This window comes from Nycticebus coucang, chromosome 12 (genome assembly GCF_027406575.1).
Source record: "Nycticebus coucang isolate mNycCou1 chromosome 12, mNycCou1.pri, whole genome shotgun sequence".
NCBI lineage: Eukaryota > Metazoa > Chordata > Mammalia > Primates > Lorisidae > Nycticebus > Nycticebus coucang.
The window spans coordinates 86,557,413-86,577,249 of record NC_069791.1 but is presented as its reverse complement, the minus strand read 5'-3'; the positions used below and the strand labels follow the sequence as shown (position 1 = coordinate 86,577,249).

The following is a 19,837-nucleotide window of genomic DNA, read 5'->3' as shown; positions in this document are numbered from 1 at the left end:
GTCTCAATGTGTCAATATCTTTGGTCATTTGGTCTTTGAATTCGTTGAATTCTTGAGGTATCTTTTGGGTTACTGCTAGGAATTCTAATTCAATTTTATTTGCTATCCAGATTCTGAATTTGATTTCTGACATCTCAGCTATTTGTTTGTGCATGGGATCTTGTGCTGTGTCTGTCCCATTGATCCTTGGGGGAGTTGATGTACTCTGATTGTTCATATTGCCAGAGTTTTTCTGTTGATTTTGCCTCATGATTGTTTTGCACTGTTGCCTCTGGCCGTCCTCAAATTTGGGCAGGTGTCTCTCTAAGATTAGACCCCAGCGCGGTCACTCTATTGTTGCTGGATTTTTGTAGGGAGTGACCCTGTGTAGTTCCTCTGCGGATGCCCCAGCTAGGGAGTTCTGGTTGTGGAAGCAGCTCCAGAGTGTGACACACCCAGATCCAGCAACAGGACAGGAAGCGGTAGGCATGGTTCTGGGAGTGCCTGGCGCCCAGTGAGTTTGGCACAGAGAGCCCAAGGCTCCAGCAGTCTCTGGCCAAGTGCAGGGCTCTGCGCAGAGGCAGGGAGGGCTCCGGAGGGTACACGGCTTTCCAGTGTCCCTGGACAGACAAGCGGGCCTGTGTGGAGGCAGGGAGGGTATAGGAGGGAGGGAGGATGCGGGGTTGTGTGGTTCTTGCAGTTCCTGGTCAGGGCATGCGGAGGCCTGGCGGGCACAGCTCTTATGGAGGTGTGTGTGGTGCCAAGCCCAGGAGTTTGAGGTTGCTATGAGCTGTGACGCCATGGCACTCTACCCAGGGCGACAGCCCGAGGCTCTAGTGTGCCAAAACCGGTCTTACTCTGCCCCTGAGGGTTTAGGGTCTAAGGCAGCTTGGTCCCTACCTTTAGGCTACTCAGTCACTAGGTTAATAGCTCCCACGCGATACTTGGTCTGGGACCTTGAGGGCAGAGCTTGCCAGGGCAGTTCTCTCACAATGGCTTCCTGCGGCCCACAGCCGAATACTATTAGCTCCGTCCTGCTCAGTGGCTCAGTCTGGGGCCCTAGGCAGTGCCCAAAGTTGTCCACACTCCTGCTCAAGGTCTTCCCAAGGCAGTTCAACTGAGTGCCAAGTGCAAAAACACTGAAACAGTTCATGGATAAGGCCTTTCCGGTTTGCAGTCTCACTGCTGCTTGTACTTATGGTTGCCGGTGGGATTAGGTCGATCGGGCACATGCAACCACTTGCCAGTTTTCCACTGTTTTTGTCCTCCTTTTGGGGTCCAGAAATCCCTTGCTGACTCCCTGTATCCTCAAAGGGATGATTATAGGCAGATCCCACCAGCCGGAGTTGCCTGGAGTCTTATCTCCCCAGACTCACCATGCCTATTGCAGGGAAGCTGTTACTCGGCCGCCATCTTGCTCTACCCCCACCCCCCATTTTTTTTTAATCTTTTATACAGTATTATTTTATTTTTTACTTTTTTATTTTTTTGAGACAGAGTCTCATTTTGCCACCCTCCGTAGAGTGCTGTGCCATCACAACTCACACCAACCTCAAACTCTTGGGCTTAAGGTATTCTCTTGCCTCTGCCTCCCAGGTAGCTGGCACTACAGGCGCCCGCCACAAAGCCCAGCTATGTTTTAGAGATGAAGTCTTGCTCTGGCTAAGGCTGGTCTCAAACCTGTGAGCTCAGGCAATCCACCCTCCTTGACCTCCCAAGTGCTGGGGTTATGGGTGTGAGCCACTGCACCCAGCCTATACAGTGTTTTTTGACTTTACCTTTTCTATGTTTAGATACACAAATACTTAGTTGCAGTTGCCTATGGTGTTCAGTACAGAAAACATGTTGTAGAGGTTTGTAGCCTAGGAGCAATAGGTTATTCATACAGTCTTGATGTGTATTAGACTTCTACCATCTAGTTATCTGTAAATACAGTTGTTGATCACACAATGATGAAGTTACCTAATGATGCATTTCTCAGAATGTATCCCTGTCTCACTCTGTTGCCCAGGCTGGCATACAGTGGTGCGGTCCTACCTTAGTATAGCCTCAAACTACCAGGCGCAAGCTATCCTTCCACCTCTGCCTCCCATTAGCTAGGACTGTAAGGTTTATACCACCATGACCCAGTAATTTTTTAAATTTGTGTATAGAGATGAAGTCTTGCTACATTTTTTTCTTTTTTATGTTTGTAAGAGACAGATAAGATAATCAGTTTAAATAAGTTCAGAAATCTTTTGGTAACCACAAAATTAAAATTGCAGGGAATACGAGTAAGTTGATTTAATTTTCACTGTTTTTTCTTTCTTGGTGGTTCATTTTTTAGTTGATGCCATCTTACAGTTGATGAAATATGTCATATGGTTAGTATTGAAAATTTAGAAAATATAGATGACAAGATAAATGCAAGAAATCTGAGAGATAGTTATTAATAGTTTGGTGTTAATCCCCTGGTGATTCTCTATGTAACATAGGTACACAAATAGGCACCTATACGACATATATTTTTGCTGGGTCTAATTTTTCTAGCTTACATTTTAAATGACTGGTTAGTATTTCATTGTATAGATACACTCTGATTTGATGAGTTACTCTCTGATCAGTGGCTGAAATCCTGAAACTTAATGCTTATCTCCCTCAGCACTACCCTCAGTAGGGCCCAACAGTGTGGCCTCAGTTTTTGTATCTTGGCCACTCTGAAAGGCCAAACAGTGAGATCCTTTTTTTCTCAGGGGCACGGGAAACTCTTACAGTTACTTGGCTTTAAGGAATGGAAAAAGACAAATGTTAGAAGCATTAGGAAGTGAGAATTGGTGGGAATTAGTGATTAGATATATTTGTGTCATGTCTTATGGCCTCGCACCACCTCTTTGTCCTGTATAATGCTAACCATGGATAGTATGCTCTTGAGGTCAGCAACAGACACAGACACCTGCCAGGCCCTGGGCGTCTGATTCTGCTCCCTCCACCCTCCTTTCCAGGTTCTCTTGGCTTTCTTGATTCTCATTGATCTCCAGCCCTCAGGTCTCCTTTGTGCTGCCGGAGGGCTCACTGTCTGTCCACCCAGAGCATTTCTCTCTGTTGCACTGCTTATCTGGAATGCCTTTTGGACAGCTATTATATTTTCTCTCATTCTCCAGGGTTCACCTTCCCCTTTTTACCTTCCTCCTCTTTACTAGTTGTACCATCATTCCTTGTAAAATCTTTCAATGATTTGTGTCTTTCTCCTCCTCCTCGTTGACCATGGTATCCCCAGTGTCAAGGAGTTAGCAGATACTCAGATGTTGTTTGACCAAATGAGTTGTATTGAATAGTTTTGAATAATCTGAACTTGAAAAGAATGGAAACTGCTTTTTTTCCCCCTCCTAGAGAGCAGTATTAAGTCCCATAAATTATGGCTCCCAGAAAGAGGCAAATTGATCAACTTTCCTCAGAGTTGCTTAACAGTTGTTAATGCAAGAAAATGAGGCAAAAATCTCAATCCTGGAGATTTTGATAATGTTCCTGGGAAAAACACGAACTGCAGACAAGCTGTGGCTTTTTGTTTTTCTGAAAGGGAAGTTGGTACCTTCACCATTTTAAGGGCATGCAGAGAAAAGGGAAAGGTGAGGCGGGGCTGGTAATTCAAAGTGATTATGTTCTTTTGAGGCACAAGAAATTTATATTTTATATAAAAATAAGGGAATTAAAGAAGGAACAATTGGCTTGGCGCCTGTAGCTCAAGTGGCTAAGGCGCCAGACACGTACACCAGAACTGGTGGGTTCAAATCCAGCCTTGGCCCACCAAACAACAATGAGAACTACAACCAAAACATAGCTGGGCATTGTGGTGGGTGCCTGTAGTCCCAGCTACTTGGGAGGCTGAGGCAAGAGAATCTCTTAAGCCCAAGAGTTGGAGGTTGCTGTGAGCTGTGACACCACGCACTCTACACAGGGCAACAGCTTGAGACTCTGTCTCAAAAACAAATAAATAAATAAAGTAAAGAAGGAACAATTATGTAAATGTCCCTGGGTAGAGAGAAAGATATATGATTGTGTCTTGTCTCCTGTTACCTGTAAGATAAAGTTGTAATTCATTATTGTGGAATTAGAGAGGCATTGGTTTTAGCTACAGTCTGTCCTTGCTCATGGTAGGTTAGTAAGGAATTTTGTTAATTATCTGTTGAGCCAGTTCTTCACAGGTGCCTGAGGCTTTTACTTTCTCTCTTTTGTAAGGAGTTGGGTAGGGGTGGCCCTGAGACTTTTTCTTTTTATGCAGTGGAATGACTGTAGTAATCAAGAAGAGTGGTCAGTGACCTGGTCTTGAAGGTATTCTTGTGTTGGGATTGGCTACATCATTTCTAAGGCCCCTTTCAACCCTTAAAATTGGGATGAGCATTTTCATGTATGCAGTTACTAGTCTGCCATTCTTGTTTCAACTGCAGACGTAGATTTTACCACTAGATGGCACTAGATGATTGCTTTGAAATCAGTTCATTATACTTACACCCTCAACATACATTTGAAACAAGGTTTCGCCAAAGTCTTCTTACTATGTGCAATATGTGCTTTTTCCTATTTTATTCTATTTTGCTTTATTTAAAAATGTACTTGTCGGTAAGGCGCCGGCCCCATATACCAAGGGTGACGGGTTCAAACCCAGCCCCGGCCAAACTGCAACCAAAAAATAGCCGGGGGTTGTGGCGGGTGCCTGTAGTCCCAGCTACCTGGGAGGCTGAGGCAAGAGAATCGCTTAAGCCCAGGAGTTGGAGGTTGCTGTGAGCTGTGTGAGGCCATGGCACTCTACCGAGGGCCATAAAGTGAGACTCTGTCTCTACAAAAAAAAATAAAAAAATCGTAAAAAAAAAAAAAAATGTACTTTTCCAAACTAATTGGTTTTAAATTAATGGATCATAACTCATGGTTTAAAAAATACAAATTAGATAACTGAACAGGTTTATCTTTATAAAACTCTGTGGGTATGCCTCTTTGTTTGTTTGTTTTTTTTCCTTAAATCATAGCTGTGTACATTAATGCGATCATGGGGCACCATACACTGGTTTTATAGACTATTTGACACATTTTCATCACACTGGTTAACATAGCCTTCCTGGTAATTTCTTAGTTATTGTGTTAAGACATTTATATTCTACATTTACTAAGATTCACATGTACCCTTGTAAGATGCACCACAGGTGTAATCCCACCGATCACCCTCCCTCTACCCATCGTCCCCCTCCCCTCCCCTCCCTCTCCCCCTTTCCCATATTCTTAGGTTATAACTGAGTTATAGCTTTCATATAAAAGCCATAAATTAGTTTCATAGTAGGGCTGAGTACATTGGATACTTTTTCTTCCATCTTGAGATACTTTACTAAGAAGAATATGTTCCAGCTCCATCCATGTAAACATGAAAGAGGTAAAGTCTCCATCTTTCTTTAAGGCTGCATAATATTCCATGGTGTACATATACCACAGTTTATTAATCCATTCGTGGATCGATGGGCACTTGGGCTTTTTCCCTGACTTATCAATTATGAATTGGGCTGCAATAAACATTCTGGTAAAAATATCTTTGTTATGACGTGATTTTTGGTCTTCTGGGTATATACCTAATAGAGGAATTATAGGATTGAACGGCAGATCTATTTTTAGATCTCTAAGTGTTCTCCAAACATCTTTCCAAAAGGAATGTATAAATTTGTATTCCTGCCAGCAGTGTAGAACTGTTCCCTTTTCTCCACATCCATGCCAACATCTCTGGTTTTGGGATTTTGTGATATGGGCTAATCTTACTGGAGTTAGATGATATCTCAAAGTAGTTTTGATTTGCATTTCTCTGATGATTAAAGATGATGAGCATTTTTTCATGTGTCTGTAGGCCGTGCACCTGTCTTCTTCAGAGAAATTTCTCATCAAGTCCCTTGCCCAGCCTGCGATGGGATCACTTGTTCTTTTCTTGCTAATACGTTTGAGTTCTCTGTTGATTCTGGTTATTAAAACTTTGTTGGAGACATAACCTGCAAATATCTTCTGAGGGCTGTTTGCTTGCTTTGCTTACTGTGTTCTTGGCTGTGCAGAAGCTTTTTAGCTTGATCAAGTCCAGTAGTGTATTTTTGAAGCTGCTTCAATTGCCCAGGGGGTCCTCCTCATAAAATACTCGCCCAGACCGATTTCTTCCAGGGTTTTCCCTGCACTCTCTTCTAGTACTTTTATAGTTCCGTGTCTTAAGTTTAAATCTTTAATCCAGTGAGAGTCTATCTTAGTTAATGGTGAAAGGTGTGGGTCCAGTTTCAGTCTTCTACAGGTTGCCAGCCAGTTCACCCAGCACCATTTGTTAAATAGGGAATCTTTTCCCCACTGAATGTTTTTAATTGTCTTGTCAAAGATCAAGTAACGGTAAGTAGCTGGGTTCATCTCTTGGTTCTCTATTCTGTTCCAGACATCTACTTCTCTGTTTTTGTGCCAGTACCATGCTGTTTTGATCACTATTGATTTATAGTATAGTCTGAGGTCCGGTAGCATGATTCCTCCTGCTTTGTTTTATTTTATTTCTGAGTAATGTTTGGCTGTTTGAGGTTTTTTTCTGATTCCATATAAATCGAAGTATTATTTTTTCAAGATCTTTAAAGTATGACAGTGGAGCTTTAATAGGGATTGCATTAAAATTGTATATTGCTTTGGGTAGTATAGACATTTTAACAATGTTGATTTTTCCCAGCCATGAGCATGGTATGATTTTCCATGTGTTAACATCTTCAGCTGTTTCTTTTCTTAGAGTTTCATAGTTCTCTTTATAGAGATCTTTCACGTCCTTTGTTAGATAAACTCCCAAATAGTTCATCTTCTTTGGCACTACTGTAAATGGAATACGAGTCCTTAACTGTTTTCTCAGCTTGACTATTGTTGGTATATATAAAGGCTACCGATTTATGAATGTTGATTTTGTAACCTGAGACGCTGCTATATTCCTTGATCACTTCTAAGTGTTTTGTAGTAGAATCCCTGGTGTTTTCCAGATATACAATCATATCATCTGCGAAGAGCGAAAGTTTGGTCTCTTCTGACCCTATATGGATACCCTTGATTGCCTTTTCTTCCCTAATTGTGGTGGCTAAAACTTCCATTACAGTGTTAAAGAGCAGTGGAGACAATGGGCAGCCTTGTCTGACTCCTGATCTGAGTGGAAATGATTTCAATTTAACTTCATTCAATATGATATTGGCTGTGGGTTTGCTATAGATGGCCTCTATCAGTTTGAGAAATGTCCCTTCTATACCAATTATCTTAAGTGTTCTGATCATGAAGGGATGCTGGATATTAATCAAAAGCTTTTTCTGCATCAATTGAGAGAATCATATGGTCTTTGTTTTTTAATTTGTTTATGTGCTGAATTATACTTATAGATTTACATATATTGAACCAGCCTTGAGACCCTGGGATAAAGCTAACTTGGTCATGATGTATAATTTGTTTGATGTGTTGCTGGATTCTGTTTGTTAGGATCTTGTTGAATATTTTTGCATCTATATTCATTAGTGATATTGGTCTATAATTTTTTCTTGTTGGGTCTTTTCCTGGTTTGGGGATCAGGGTGATGTTTGCTTCATAGAACGTGTTGGGTAGTCTTCCTTCTTTTTCTACATTTTGGAACAGGTTGAGTAATATAGGTACTAGTTCCTCTTTAAAGGTTTGGTAGAATTCTGACGTGAAGCCATCTGAAAAGCCATCTCCCAGGCTTTTCTTTTTAGGGAGATTTTGTATAGTTGATCCTATTTCAGAACTTGATATTGGCCTGTTCAAAATTTCCACTTGATTCTGGCTAAGTCTTGGAAGGTGACGTGCTTCCAAGTATGGTCAGTTTCCTTCAGATTTTCATATTTCTGAGAATAAAGTTTCTTGTAATATTCATTAATGATTTTTTGAATTTCTGAGTAGTCTGTTGTTTCGTGTTTGTCATTTCTGATTGATGAGAGTAGAGATTTTACTCTTTTTTTCCTGGTTAGGTTGGCTAAAGGTTTGTCTATTTTATTGACCTTTTCAAAAAAACAACTTTTTGATTTATTGATCTGCTGTATAATTCTTTTGTTTTCAATTTCATTTAATTCTGCTCTAATTTTGGTTATTTCTTTTCTTCTACTGGGTTTGGGGTTGGAATGTTCTTCCTTTTCCAGTTGCTTGAGATGTCCCATTAAGTTGTTAACTTCCTCTCTTTCCGTTCTCTTGAGGAAGGCTTGCAGTGCTATAAATTTCCCTCTTAGGACTGCCTTTGCAGTATCCCAGAGGTTCTGATAATTCGTGTCTTCATTGTCGTTTTGTTCCAAAAATTCTGTGGTTTCCTTCTTGATCTCATCTCTGACCCAGCTGTCATTCAGCATAAGGTTATTTAACTTTCATGTTTTTGTATGAGTATGCAGATTCCTGTTGTTACTGAATTCAACTTTTATTACATGGTGGTCCGATAAGATGCAGAGAATAATTTCTATTCCTTTAAATTTACTGAGGTTAGACTTGTGACCTAAGATGTGATCGATTTTGGAGTATATTCCGTGGGCTGATGAGAAGTATGTGTATTCAGTTTTGTTGGGATGAAATGTTCTGTAGATGTCTGCTAAATCCAAATGTTGGATGGTTAGGTTTAAATCTAAAATTTCTTTGCTCAGCTTTTTTTTGGAGGATCTATCCAACACTGCCAAAGGAGTGTTGAAATCTCCAACTATTATGGAGCTGGAGGAAATCAAGGAAACTGTTAGAGTTTCTCTTATAAATCGAGGTGCATTCTGGTTGGGTGCATAAATATTCATAATTGAAATCTCATCATATTGAGTATTACCCTTAACAAATATGAAGTGACCATTCTTATCCTTCTTTACTTTTGTTGGTTTAAAGCCTGTTGTGTCTGGAAATAGAATTGCAACACCTGCTTTTTTCTGATTACCATTTACCTGAAATATGGACGAGCAATCTTTCACCCAGAGTCTATATTATCTTTTAAGGTGAGATGTGATTCTTGTATGTAGCATATATCTGGCCTGAGTTTTTGTATCCAGTCAGCCAACCTGTGCCTCTTTAGAGGACAGTTTAATCCATTCGCTTTAATAGAGAATATTGATAAGTCTGGTAAAATTTTGGGTATCGAGTTTTATGAAAGTTCAGTGGACATTTTTAATCCTTTCGCCACTGTGGAAGTTGGAGTTTGATCAAAAGTTTCTGAGTGAGTTTACTTTTGTGGTAGAGGATTGGGCTGGTCATTATGGAGGATAGGTCTGAGAATATCCTGAAGAGCTGGTTTGGTTATGGCAAATTTCTTCAACATATGAATGTTATTAAAGTATTTCATTTCTACATCATAAATGAAACTCAATTTAGCTGGATACAGGATCTGGGGTTGAAAGTTATTTTGCTTTAGGCGATTAAAAGTCGATGAGCACCCTCTTCTGGCTTGAAAAGTTTCAGCAGAGAGATCTGCAGTCATTCTAATATTCTTCCCTTTGTAGGTAATGGGTTTCTTACGTCTGGCTGCTTTCAGAATTTTCTCCTTCATATTAACTTTAGTGAAGTTAATTATGATATGCCTGGGGAATGTCTTATTCAGACTGAGTCGTGCAGGGTTCTGAAACTGTGTGCTATCTGAATTTCAGAATCTCTTGGCATGTCTGGAAAATTCTTTCATCATTTCATGGAGAAGGGCCTCTGTGCCTAGCGAGGCCACTTCATCACTTTCGGGGATTCTAATGAGGCAGATATTAGCCTTCTTTGAATTATCCCAGAGCTCTCTGAGAGAATGATCCATTTTCGCTCTCCATTTCTCTTCCTTTTTGAGAGTTTGGGAGCATTCAAAATCTTTGTCTTCAATGTCAGAAATTCTTTCTTCTGCTTGCTCCACTCTGTTACTGAGGGATTCTACTGTATTTTTCAAATCTTTGAGGACTGCAAGTTCTTGCTTCAGTGCATTAAAATCTTTGGTGGTTTTGTCTTTAAATTTGTTAAATTCTTGAGACAACTTGAATTTCTCCTCGAATTTCTATTCTGACTTTTTAATTTCTCCTTGAATTTCTAATTCCAAATTTTCCTCTATTCTATTAATCTTGTTTGCAATTCAAATTCTGAATTCGATTTCTGACATCTTGGCCAGTTATTTATGAATGGGATCTTCAGTTACATCTACCATATCTTTCCTTGGGGAGGTTGATCTATTCTGGCTATTCATGTTACCAGAGTTTTTCTGTTGATTTTGCTCCATGATTATTTTACATCGTTTGACTTTTCCCCTGGAGCTTTGCCGAGGACTCGTACAGTGCTACGGCCTAAGAACCTGGGGACCTGTTTCGTGTCGTGCGGCTAAGTGGCTCTGTCTTGTTTTCAGCTGATCTCTGTCCGACCCTAGCGAAACAGTTACTTTGGGTTGAAGTCTCAGCTTTTGTTTGTATCTTTGGGGTCACAGCTCACCTCAGTGGGGTTGATATGTGTTCTTCAACGTTCTCTCTTGGTGCATCACTAATCCACCAGGTTACTTACTGAATTTCTGTCCTTTACTTCTCCTTCTGGACGGGAGCCTCTGTGGAAAGCTGGCTTCAGCCAGCCATCTTGTCTCCGCCTACAATGCCTCTTTTCTTGACACTGGCAGCTCCGCTGCCACTCTCTTCTTGTGCAGCCACATGGCCCGTGGGATGCACCTTCCTCACTGGTTCTTTCCCACGGCTCTGGGGGTAGAATGGGTTGCAAACCTCGCCGACAGAGGATCCAGCGGCACAGAGGCGGCACTGCAGTTATCCTGTTAACGGGAGCGGCAGCCCACGTGCCAAAATAGGTGAAGGCGAGCAGGCCCACTAGTGCCATGCTGGGCCCCTGGCCAGGAATGCAACAGCCATCGGGTATGGTTCTTTGGACAAACAGCTTGTGTCGGAAATCCTATCTATTAGTGAATATTTTGCACGTGTCAGTGTTGGGTTGTGCATAGAGTAGCTGAACACATGTGCTTCTCTATGGGTGTCTGTGGATGAGAGAGGCGTGGGATACGTGTCTGCACATTATTCAGCACCTATTGTAGTCAAGACAGAAGTAAGGCTTGTCGGTAGACATAATGAACAGCTATATCATCTAATTCTGGGAGCTTAGGATCTATCTTAAAGACATGACACACACCCCTTAAATTTCAGCTTACCTATCAAGCAGCATGATACTGGGATTATTATACAGGGTATCAATTAGGATACTTCAGGCTACAAGTAACAAAAACTCAACTTAAATTGGCTTAACAGGAAGACACTTCTTATCCACAAAACCTGTATGTAGAGGTAGGGAAGTCTTCTGGCCCACTGCAGCTGAGAATAGCTTTAGCGATCCCTAATAGCTTTAGGGATCCAGGTTTTTTTTAATGATTTCTCAGTTGTACTAAAGCTGCTTTTACTCATGGTTACTAGAAGGCTTCCAATGGTAATCAGGGCTTCAGCTTCCAGGCTTGAAACACTTAAGTTTTAATTTCTTAGTGCGGACTGGGTTAGAGGGAATAGATTACTATAGCATTTTCCCCAAGCAATACATGTTTTGTTCATTTGTGGTTTCTTCACTGTGACCTCCCTAAGTGTGAAATGACTGGCACCTAATTCAGAGTCAGTAGAAATACTTAAGGTTTAGTGATGTTTGCCAGATATTTCTGAGTCTCCATTCCCCTGGGCTCAGAACATTTTGTTTAGTAGTTATCTGACTACCTCTGGCCTGTGAGTTAGCTGAGTGAATACATGGCTGCAAGTCTTCTGTATGAAGTATTGGGTGATGTTGTTTGGTGTTTAGGGCCCTGGGAAAAAGAGGTTAGCAACATGAGGAAAGAGTGATGAGAAATGACCACTGTGGGAAATGTGATATTGATGAATGGATGGATGAGTCTTTATATTTGTAATGTTGGCCTTTTGAGCTGGGTGATTTTCCTCTGGTTCTTGCCCTGGGCCCTGGAACCTTGGCCTGAACCTGCACATCTCTCCTCACCTGTCTCCTTTTCCATCCCCGCAGGTTTGCAGTAAGCATCGGCTACTGGCATGACCCTTATATCCAGCACTTTGTGAGACTGACTAAAGAGAGGAAGGCCCCTGAAATTAACAGAGGCAAGTGACCATCTCCCTCCCCATCATCTCCCCAGCCAGAACGCCTCAGGTTGTAGAGATTGATTCTTACGGGGAGTTCCAGAATGCACCCTTTCCAACAGTAGGTGAAAGTGTTTATTTCTAGCATCCTCACCAGCATGGTGTATATCATGAAGCTTTTTATTCTTTGTTAATCTGATAAATGAAAAATACCATCTTATTATTTTATTTTATATTCTTATTTATAGATGAGGTTGATCATCATTTTCATATGCTTAAAATATGTGGATCTTCTGTGAACTTTTCTTTTCAAGAATTACTTTTCTTTTAATTTTAAAATTATAAATAAAACTTCCCCCGGCCACATTCCTGCTCTTATACTGATTAAAATAAATGTAAAACTTTTATAAAACTGACATGAAGACGATGATTTACTCTGTTTTGGTAGAGGGCTTCGTTTTGCCTACAGCTCATCTAGATGTGTGGACTATTTCTGTGGATTTAATTGGGCTATTCTGTGAGGAGACTTTCTGAAGGAATTTGTGTATTTCACGTTGAGCATATCTGAGTTTTCACCCCTCTCGTCTCTTTCTGATCTTCCCTAGGGATGGAGATTGTGAGGATCCTGCCTTGCTGTATAGCCTGAGGGTTGTAAGTCTGAAGGATGTGGGTTTTCCACAGCTGTTGACATCCTTCACTGGAGGTCACAGGGAGAGTGTTGTCAGACCTTGTAATTCTCAGATGAAGGAGGTCTTCTCTGAGATGCTGACGGTAGTAGGCCTAGGCTTAGAAGATCTGGCTCTCAAGATTCTGAAAGATTTATTTTCCTTTCCTGTCTCACGGTATGAATGGTGTTGGCCATTTAAGCCCTTTTGAAGCTTGTACCAACAGGTAGCTTGTTCAGGAGCATGTCTAAAATATGGCTTCAGAGTGCAGTTTCCGATGCCTGCTTCTTATAAACTCCCAAGACCTAAGTTGTTTCCGGGTGTGTATGTGCTGTCTGGACCACTGGTTCCTCTTTTGCAGGCAAGTTTAGAGTTTACAGGAAAGAGAGAAATTCAGCTCTTTTCTGCCTTAGCAGTATGGAACCTGAGAGGGAGGAGATGGAGAATTGCTTTTTTTTGGTTCTGTGATAGGGTTACTAACACGATTAGGATCTGCAAGTAATTTCCATTAAGGAAGTCCAAGGATTTGAGACTAGAGCATGACTTCTCAGTCAGATGGAGAAATTGACCAAATGACTGTAATTCTTGTTTCTGTTGGGAATGTTGGCTCTAAAGATGGCTCCTGTACTGAGTTCTTTAAGGAACTCAAAGAAATTTTAAAGTGATGGTTCCTAAGAACATGTATTTTGCTTTGCACTCCCTCCAAATCTTCTAACAAATGCTGCTGAGGCCAGGATGGACACCTACCCCCAATCCCTGCTGGCAGCTTGTCAGCTTGCCAGCCTTCCTCTCTCTGGATTTGAACTTCTGGTTTGCAGTCCAGTCCAATAGGATAGTGCCTCCCACTCTCCTATTGTGTGTGGTGAGGATGGTTCCCCCCAATATCTAATCCATCACACATATCTCTGTAAAATACAGTACAAATGATTTACTAGAAAAAAATGAAAAAGATACAAAATACAATTGTAAATTGTTCATTAGTGGCTTGGATAGACGTAATCTCTGCCATATTGCAGCAAAAGTTTCTACATGCTACTCTCATATTTTTTTCTTAAACTAGTCGTATTCTATTAATAGTCACACACACACTTTTTTTTTTTTTTTTTTTTTATCTTTTTTTTTTTTTTTATTGTTGGGGATTCATTGAGGGTACAATAAGCCAGTTACACTGATTGCAATTGTTAGGTAAAGTCCCTCTTGCAATCATGTCTTGCCCCCATATCACACACACACTTTAAGCAGGAGAGCTTTGGAATGCAGATGGACTTTGTTTTCCTTTCTTCTTCTTTTCTCATCTCCCTTTCCCCAGCCCTTCACCCCAATGCTTAACAAGTCGTTTTGTTAGGCACCATTTGCTTACCCTACTCCCAACCCCCACCCATGCCATTTTATGTAGAGATACTGACCCATTTAGGGTAGAGATGATAGCAACAGTATAAGCAATGTGGCTTTCTTTGCTTTAACATTCATCTTCCCAATTTCCTGGCCCAAAATGTTATAATATTTTCTATATATTCTCACAATTTTGTGTTTTACCAGGGTCCTGTGTGGCTTTCACTGTAGCTATGAAAGCACATTTCCAAGAGAGACATTTGGATCAGATATTTTGATATGAAACATTTGCCTGTTGTACGTGAAACTATTAGACATTTTTTTAAAGGTAGTTAATTCCTGCATTAAGTAGATTATATGCATTTTGGTTCAGATACCTTATGAAAAAGAGAAACAATTTTAAGGTTATTTCTCCCATAAAGTCTTGAGGTAAACCTCTGACACTGAAGAAAGGCAGGTGTTGTCTGTTTTTCTCTTCTGGTGGTTTGGGTTTTATACAGATAACTTCTTTCGTCACTGGATGATAGCTTTTTTGTCTGTCCCTATCTCAGGATATTTTGCTCGAGTCCATGGTGTCAATCAGCTTATAAAGGCATTTCTACGGAAAACAGAATGTCATTGTCAAATTCTCAACCTTGGGGCTGGGATGGATACCACCTTCTGGAAATTAAAGGTAAATTAAAATTCTCCTCTTCCCTCCCTGATTGTTTAATTTGTCTTTTTTCTTTTTCTTCTTTTTGAGACAGAGTCTCTCTATGTCACTCTAGGTAGAGTGCTGTGGTATTACACCTCACAGCAACTTCAAACTCTTGGGGTTAAGCAATTCTTTTGCCTCAGCCTCCCAAGTAGCTGGGACTACAGGTGCCCGCCACAACGCCCGGCTGTTTTTCTTTTTTTTTTTTTTTTTTATTAAATCATAACTGTATACAATGATATGATTATGGGGCATCATACACTCACTTCATAAGCCATTTGACACATTTTTATCACAGTGGTTAACATAGCCTTTCCGGCGTTATCTCAGTTACTGTGCCAAAACATTTACATTCTACATTTACTAAGTTTCGCAAATACCCCTGTAATAATGCACCACAGGTGTGATCCCACCGATTCCCCTCCCTCCACCTACCCCCCCCCTTTCCCACTTCCCCCTATTGTTAAGTTGTAGCTGGGTTATAGCTTTCATGTGAGAGTCCCAAATTAGTTTCATAGTAGGGCTGTGTACATTGGGTATTTTTTCTTCCATTCTTGGGATACTTTACTAAGAAGAATATGTTCCAGCTCCATCCATGTAAACGTGAAAGAGGTAAAGTCTCCATCTTTCTTTAAGGCTGCATAGTATTCCATGGTATACATATACCACAATTTATTAATCCATTCGTGGATCGATGGGCACTTGGGCTTTTTCCATGACTTAGCTATTATGAATTGCGCTGCAATAAACATTCTGGTACAAATATCTTTGTTATGTTGTGATTTTTGGTCTTCTGGGTATATGCCCAGCAGAGGGATTACAGGATTGAATGGCAGATCTATTTTTAAATCTCTGAGTGTTCTCCATATATCTTTCCAAAAGGAGTGTATTAATTTGCATTCCCACCAGCAGTGCAGAAGTGTTCCCTTTTCTCCGCATCCACGCCAACATCTCTGGTCTTGAGATTTTGTGATATAGGCTAGTCTCATTGGAGTTAGATGATATCTCAAAGTAGTTTTGATTTGCATTTCTCTGATGATTAAAGATGATGAGCATTTTTTCATATGTCTGAAGGCCGTGCGCCTGTCTTCTTCAGAGAAGTTTCTCTTCAAATCCCTTGCCCAGCCTGCAATGGGATCCCTTGTTTTTTTCTTCTTGCTGATGCGTTTGAGTTCTCTGTGGATTCTGGTTATTAAACCTTTGTCAGAGATATACCCTGCAAATATCTTCTCCCATTCTGAGGGCTGTCTGCTTGCTCTGCTTACTGTGTTCTTAGCTGTGCAGAAGCTTTTTAGTTTGATCAAGTCCCAGTAGTGTATTTTTGAAGCTGCTTCAATTGCCCGGGGGGTTCTCCTCATGAAATACTCACCCAGACCAATTTCTTCAAGGGTTTTCCCTGCATTCTCCTCTAGTATTTTTATAGTTTCATGTCTTAAGTTTAAATCTTTAATCCAATGAGAGTCTGTCTTAGTTAATGGTGAAAGGTGTGGGTCCAATTTCAGTCTTCTGCAGGTTGCCAGCCAGTTCACCCAGCACCATTTGTTAAATAGGGAATCTTTTCCCCACTGAATGTTTTTAATTGGCTTGTCAAAAATCAAATAGCGGTAAGTAGCTGGATTCATCTCTTGGTTCTCTATTCTGTTCCAGATATCTACTTCTCTGTTTTTGTGCCAATACCATGCTGTTTTGATCACTATCGATTTGTAGTAAAGTCTGAGGTCTGGTAGTGTGATTCCTCCTGTTTTGTTTTTATTTCTGAGTAATGTCTTGGCTATTCGAGGTTTTTTCTGATTCCATATAAAACGAAGTAATGTTTTTTCAAGATCTTTAAAATATGACAGTGGAGCTTTAATAGGGAGTGCGTTGAAATTATATATTGCTTTGGGTAGTATGGACATTTTGATAATGTTGATTCTTCCTAGCCATGAGCATGGTATGTTTTTCCATTTGTTAACATTTTCACCTATTTCTTTTCTTAAAGTTTCATAGTTCTCTTTATAGAGATCTTTCACGTCTTTTGTTAGGTAAATTCCCAAATATTTCATCTTCTTTGGCACTATTGTGAATGGGATAGAGTCCTTAACTGCTTTTTCAATTTGACTGTTGTTGGTGTATATAAAGGCTACCGATTTATGAATGTTGATTTTGTAACCTGAGACGCTGCTGTATTCCTTGATCACTTCTAGGAGTTTTGTAGTAGAGTCCCTAGTGTTTTCCAGATACACAATCATATCATCTGCGAAGAGCGAGAGTTTGATCTCTTCTGACCCTATATGGATACCCTTGATCGCCTTTTCTTCCCTAATTGCGGTGGCTAAAACTTCCATTACAATGTTGAAAAGCAATGGAGACAATGGGCAGCCTTGTCTGGTTCCTGATCTGAGTGGAAATGATTCCAATTTAACTCCATTCAATATGATATTGGCTGTGGGTTTGCTGTAGATAGCCTCTATCAGTTTAAGAAAAGTCCCTTCTAGACCAATTTTCTTGAGTGTTCTGATCATGAAGGGATGCTGGATATTATCAAAAGCTTTTTCTGCATCAATTGAGAGAATCATATGGTCTTTGTTTTTTAATTTGTTTATGTGCTGAATTACATTTATAGATTTACGTATATTGAACCAGCCTTGAGACCCTGGGATAAAACCAACTTGGTCATGATGTATAATTTGTTTGATGTGTTGCTGGATTCTGTTTGTTAGGATCTTGTTGAATATTTTTGCATCTATATTCATTAGTGAAATTGGTCTATAATTTTCTTTTCTTGTTGGGTCTTTTCCTGGTTTGGGGATCAGGGTGATGTTTGCTTCATAGAACGTGTTGAGTAGTCTTCCTTCTTTTTCTACATTTTGGAACAGGTTGAGTAATATAGGTACTAATTCCTCTTTAAATGTTTGGTAGAATTCTGACGTGAAACCATCTGTTCCCGGGCTTTTCTTTTTAGGGAGGTTTTGTATAGTTGATGCTATTTCTGAACTTGATATGGGTCTGTTCAACATTTCCACTTGATTCTGGTTAAGTCTTGGAAGGTGGCGTGCTTCCAAGTATCGGTCTATTTCCTTCAGATTTTCATATTTCTGAGAATAAAGTTTCTTGTAATATTCATTAAGGATTTTTTGGATTTCTGATGAGTCTGTGGTTATTTCGTTTGTTGTTTCTGATTGATGATATTAGAGATTTTACTCTTTTTTTCCTGATTAGGTTGGCCAGAGGTTTATCTATTTTATTGACCTTTTCAAAAAACCAGCTTTTTGATTGATTGATCTGTTGTATTATTCTTTTGTTTTCAATTTCATTTAATTCTGCTCTAATTTTGGTTATTTCTTTTCTTCTACTGGGTTTGGGGTTGGAATGTTCTTCCTTTTGCAGTTGCGTGAGATGTCCCATTAAGTTGTTAACTTCCTCTCTTTCCGTTCTCTTGAGGAAGGCTTGCAGTGCTATAAATTTCCCTCTTAGAACTGCCTTTGCAGTGTCCCATAGGTTCTGATAGTTTGTGTCTTCATTGTCATTTTGTTCCAAAAAATTGGTGATTTCTTTCTTAATCTCATCTCTGACCCAGCTATCATTCAGCATAAGGTTATTTAACTTCCATGTTTTTGTATGGGTATGCAGATTCCTGTTGTTACTCAATTCAAGTTTTATTCCATGATGGTCTGAGAAGATGCATGGAATAATTTCTATTCCTTTAAATTTACTGAGGTTAGACTTGTGACCTAAAATGTGATCAATTTTGGAGTAAGTTCCGTGGGCTGATGAGAAGTATGTGTATTCAGTTTTGTTGGGATGAAATGTTCTGTAGATGTCTGCTAAATCTAAATATTGGATGGTTAGGTTTAAATCTAAGGTTTCTTTGCTCAGCTTCTTTCTGGAGGATCGATCCAACACTGCCAAGGGAGTGTTGAAATCTCCAACGATTATGGCGCTGGAGGAAATCAAGTTACTCATGTCTGTTAGAGTTTCTCTTATAAATTGAGGTGCATTCTGGTTGGGTGCATAGATATTAATAATTGAGATCTCGTCATATTGAGTATTACCCTTAACAAATATGAAGTGACCATTCTTGTCCTTCCTTACTTTTGATGGTTTAAAGCCTACTGTATCTGCAAATAAAATTGCAACACCTGCTTCCGGCTGTTTTTCTGTTGCAGTTGTCATTGTTGCTCATCTGGCCTGGGCTGGGTTTCCAGCCTCGGTGTATGTGGCCAGCACCGTAACCTCTGTGCTATGGGCGCTGAGCCCTAGATTTAATTTTTTGAAGATGTTCACTTGATTCAAAACTTTAAAGATAACACATTAAAAGTTATGTGGTGACAGCTGTCTCAGTTCTGCCCTCCTTGCCTAGATGCCCCTGTGGCCACCATGTTTCTTTATACCAGGGCCCTACGGACAAATATTTTAGGTTTTTAATTGTTGTTACAGAGTGATAATAGAAAGTTTTGTTCAATATTTCCCTCTATATGTATGGAAATATATCAGGATGAAAAATCCACAAGTAGAATTGCTGGGACAGCGAGTGAACACATTTGTAATTTTGATGAGAACGAAGATTTTGTTTGCACAGTGGCATTTTGGGTAAAACCTGGAGATTGGCAAGGCTGGGTGATGATATGATACAAGGTTCTTTTATGGTTGTTCTTTGATTTGATCTTTTAACTGCCCTGTTAGGGTGTGAGTGCTGGTGTAATTATACCACTCAGGAAATGAAATGTGTGTCTAAGTAGTGGCAGAACCAGGACTAAATTGCTGGTCTCTGACTCCTGGGCTTGGTTTTTACTGCATACCTTTTCTTTACAAGGTGCTCACTGATTACCTTTTCTTATTAGTAGGCTTGTCCGTACAAGCCTACTTTTGCTTGGTACTTCTATCAGGTCCCTTGGATGGTGGTAATGGGTATGTGCATTTCCCCAGATTTCTTGCTGGGGTAGACCAAGTCCTGCTTACCTATTTTATCCCTAATCATCTGACATGATAAGAAGGTCTTGGTCAGAGTGCTTCCAACCTTTTTCTTCCTGAAGAGAGAAGTTAATGGCCTCAGTGTGGTCTTGATATGTTTCCCTCTGCATTCTTCTTTCAAGATTCAACCAGCAGCATTTATGAAGTACTTGTAC

General features: G+C 40.2%; 1 protein-coding gene across 2 annotated transcripts in view; it reads left to right on the top strand.

Annotated features, from left to right (window-relative positions):
• LCMT1 (leucine carboxyl methyltransferase 1) overlaps window positions 1-19,837 on the top strand; it is a 96,737-nt gene that overhangs the window by 21,260 nt on the left and 55,640 nt on the right. The window contains exons 2-3 of one of the 2 annotated variants that reach the window (XM_053556554.1): window positions 11,968-12,059; window positions 14,587-14,708. In XM_053556554.1, coding sequence (XP_053412529.1) covers window positions 11,968-12,059; window positions 14,587-14,708 — 214 coding nt within the window. The remainder of the gene's footprint in view (window positions 1-11,967; window positions 12,060-14,586; window positions 14,709-19,837) is intronic. The other variant, XM_053556555.1, reaches the window with a different exon arrangement.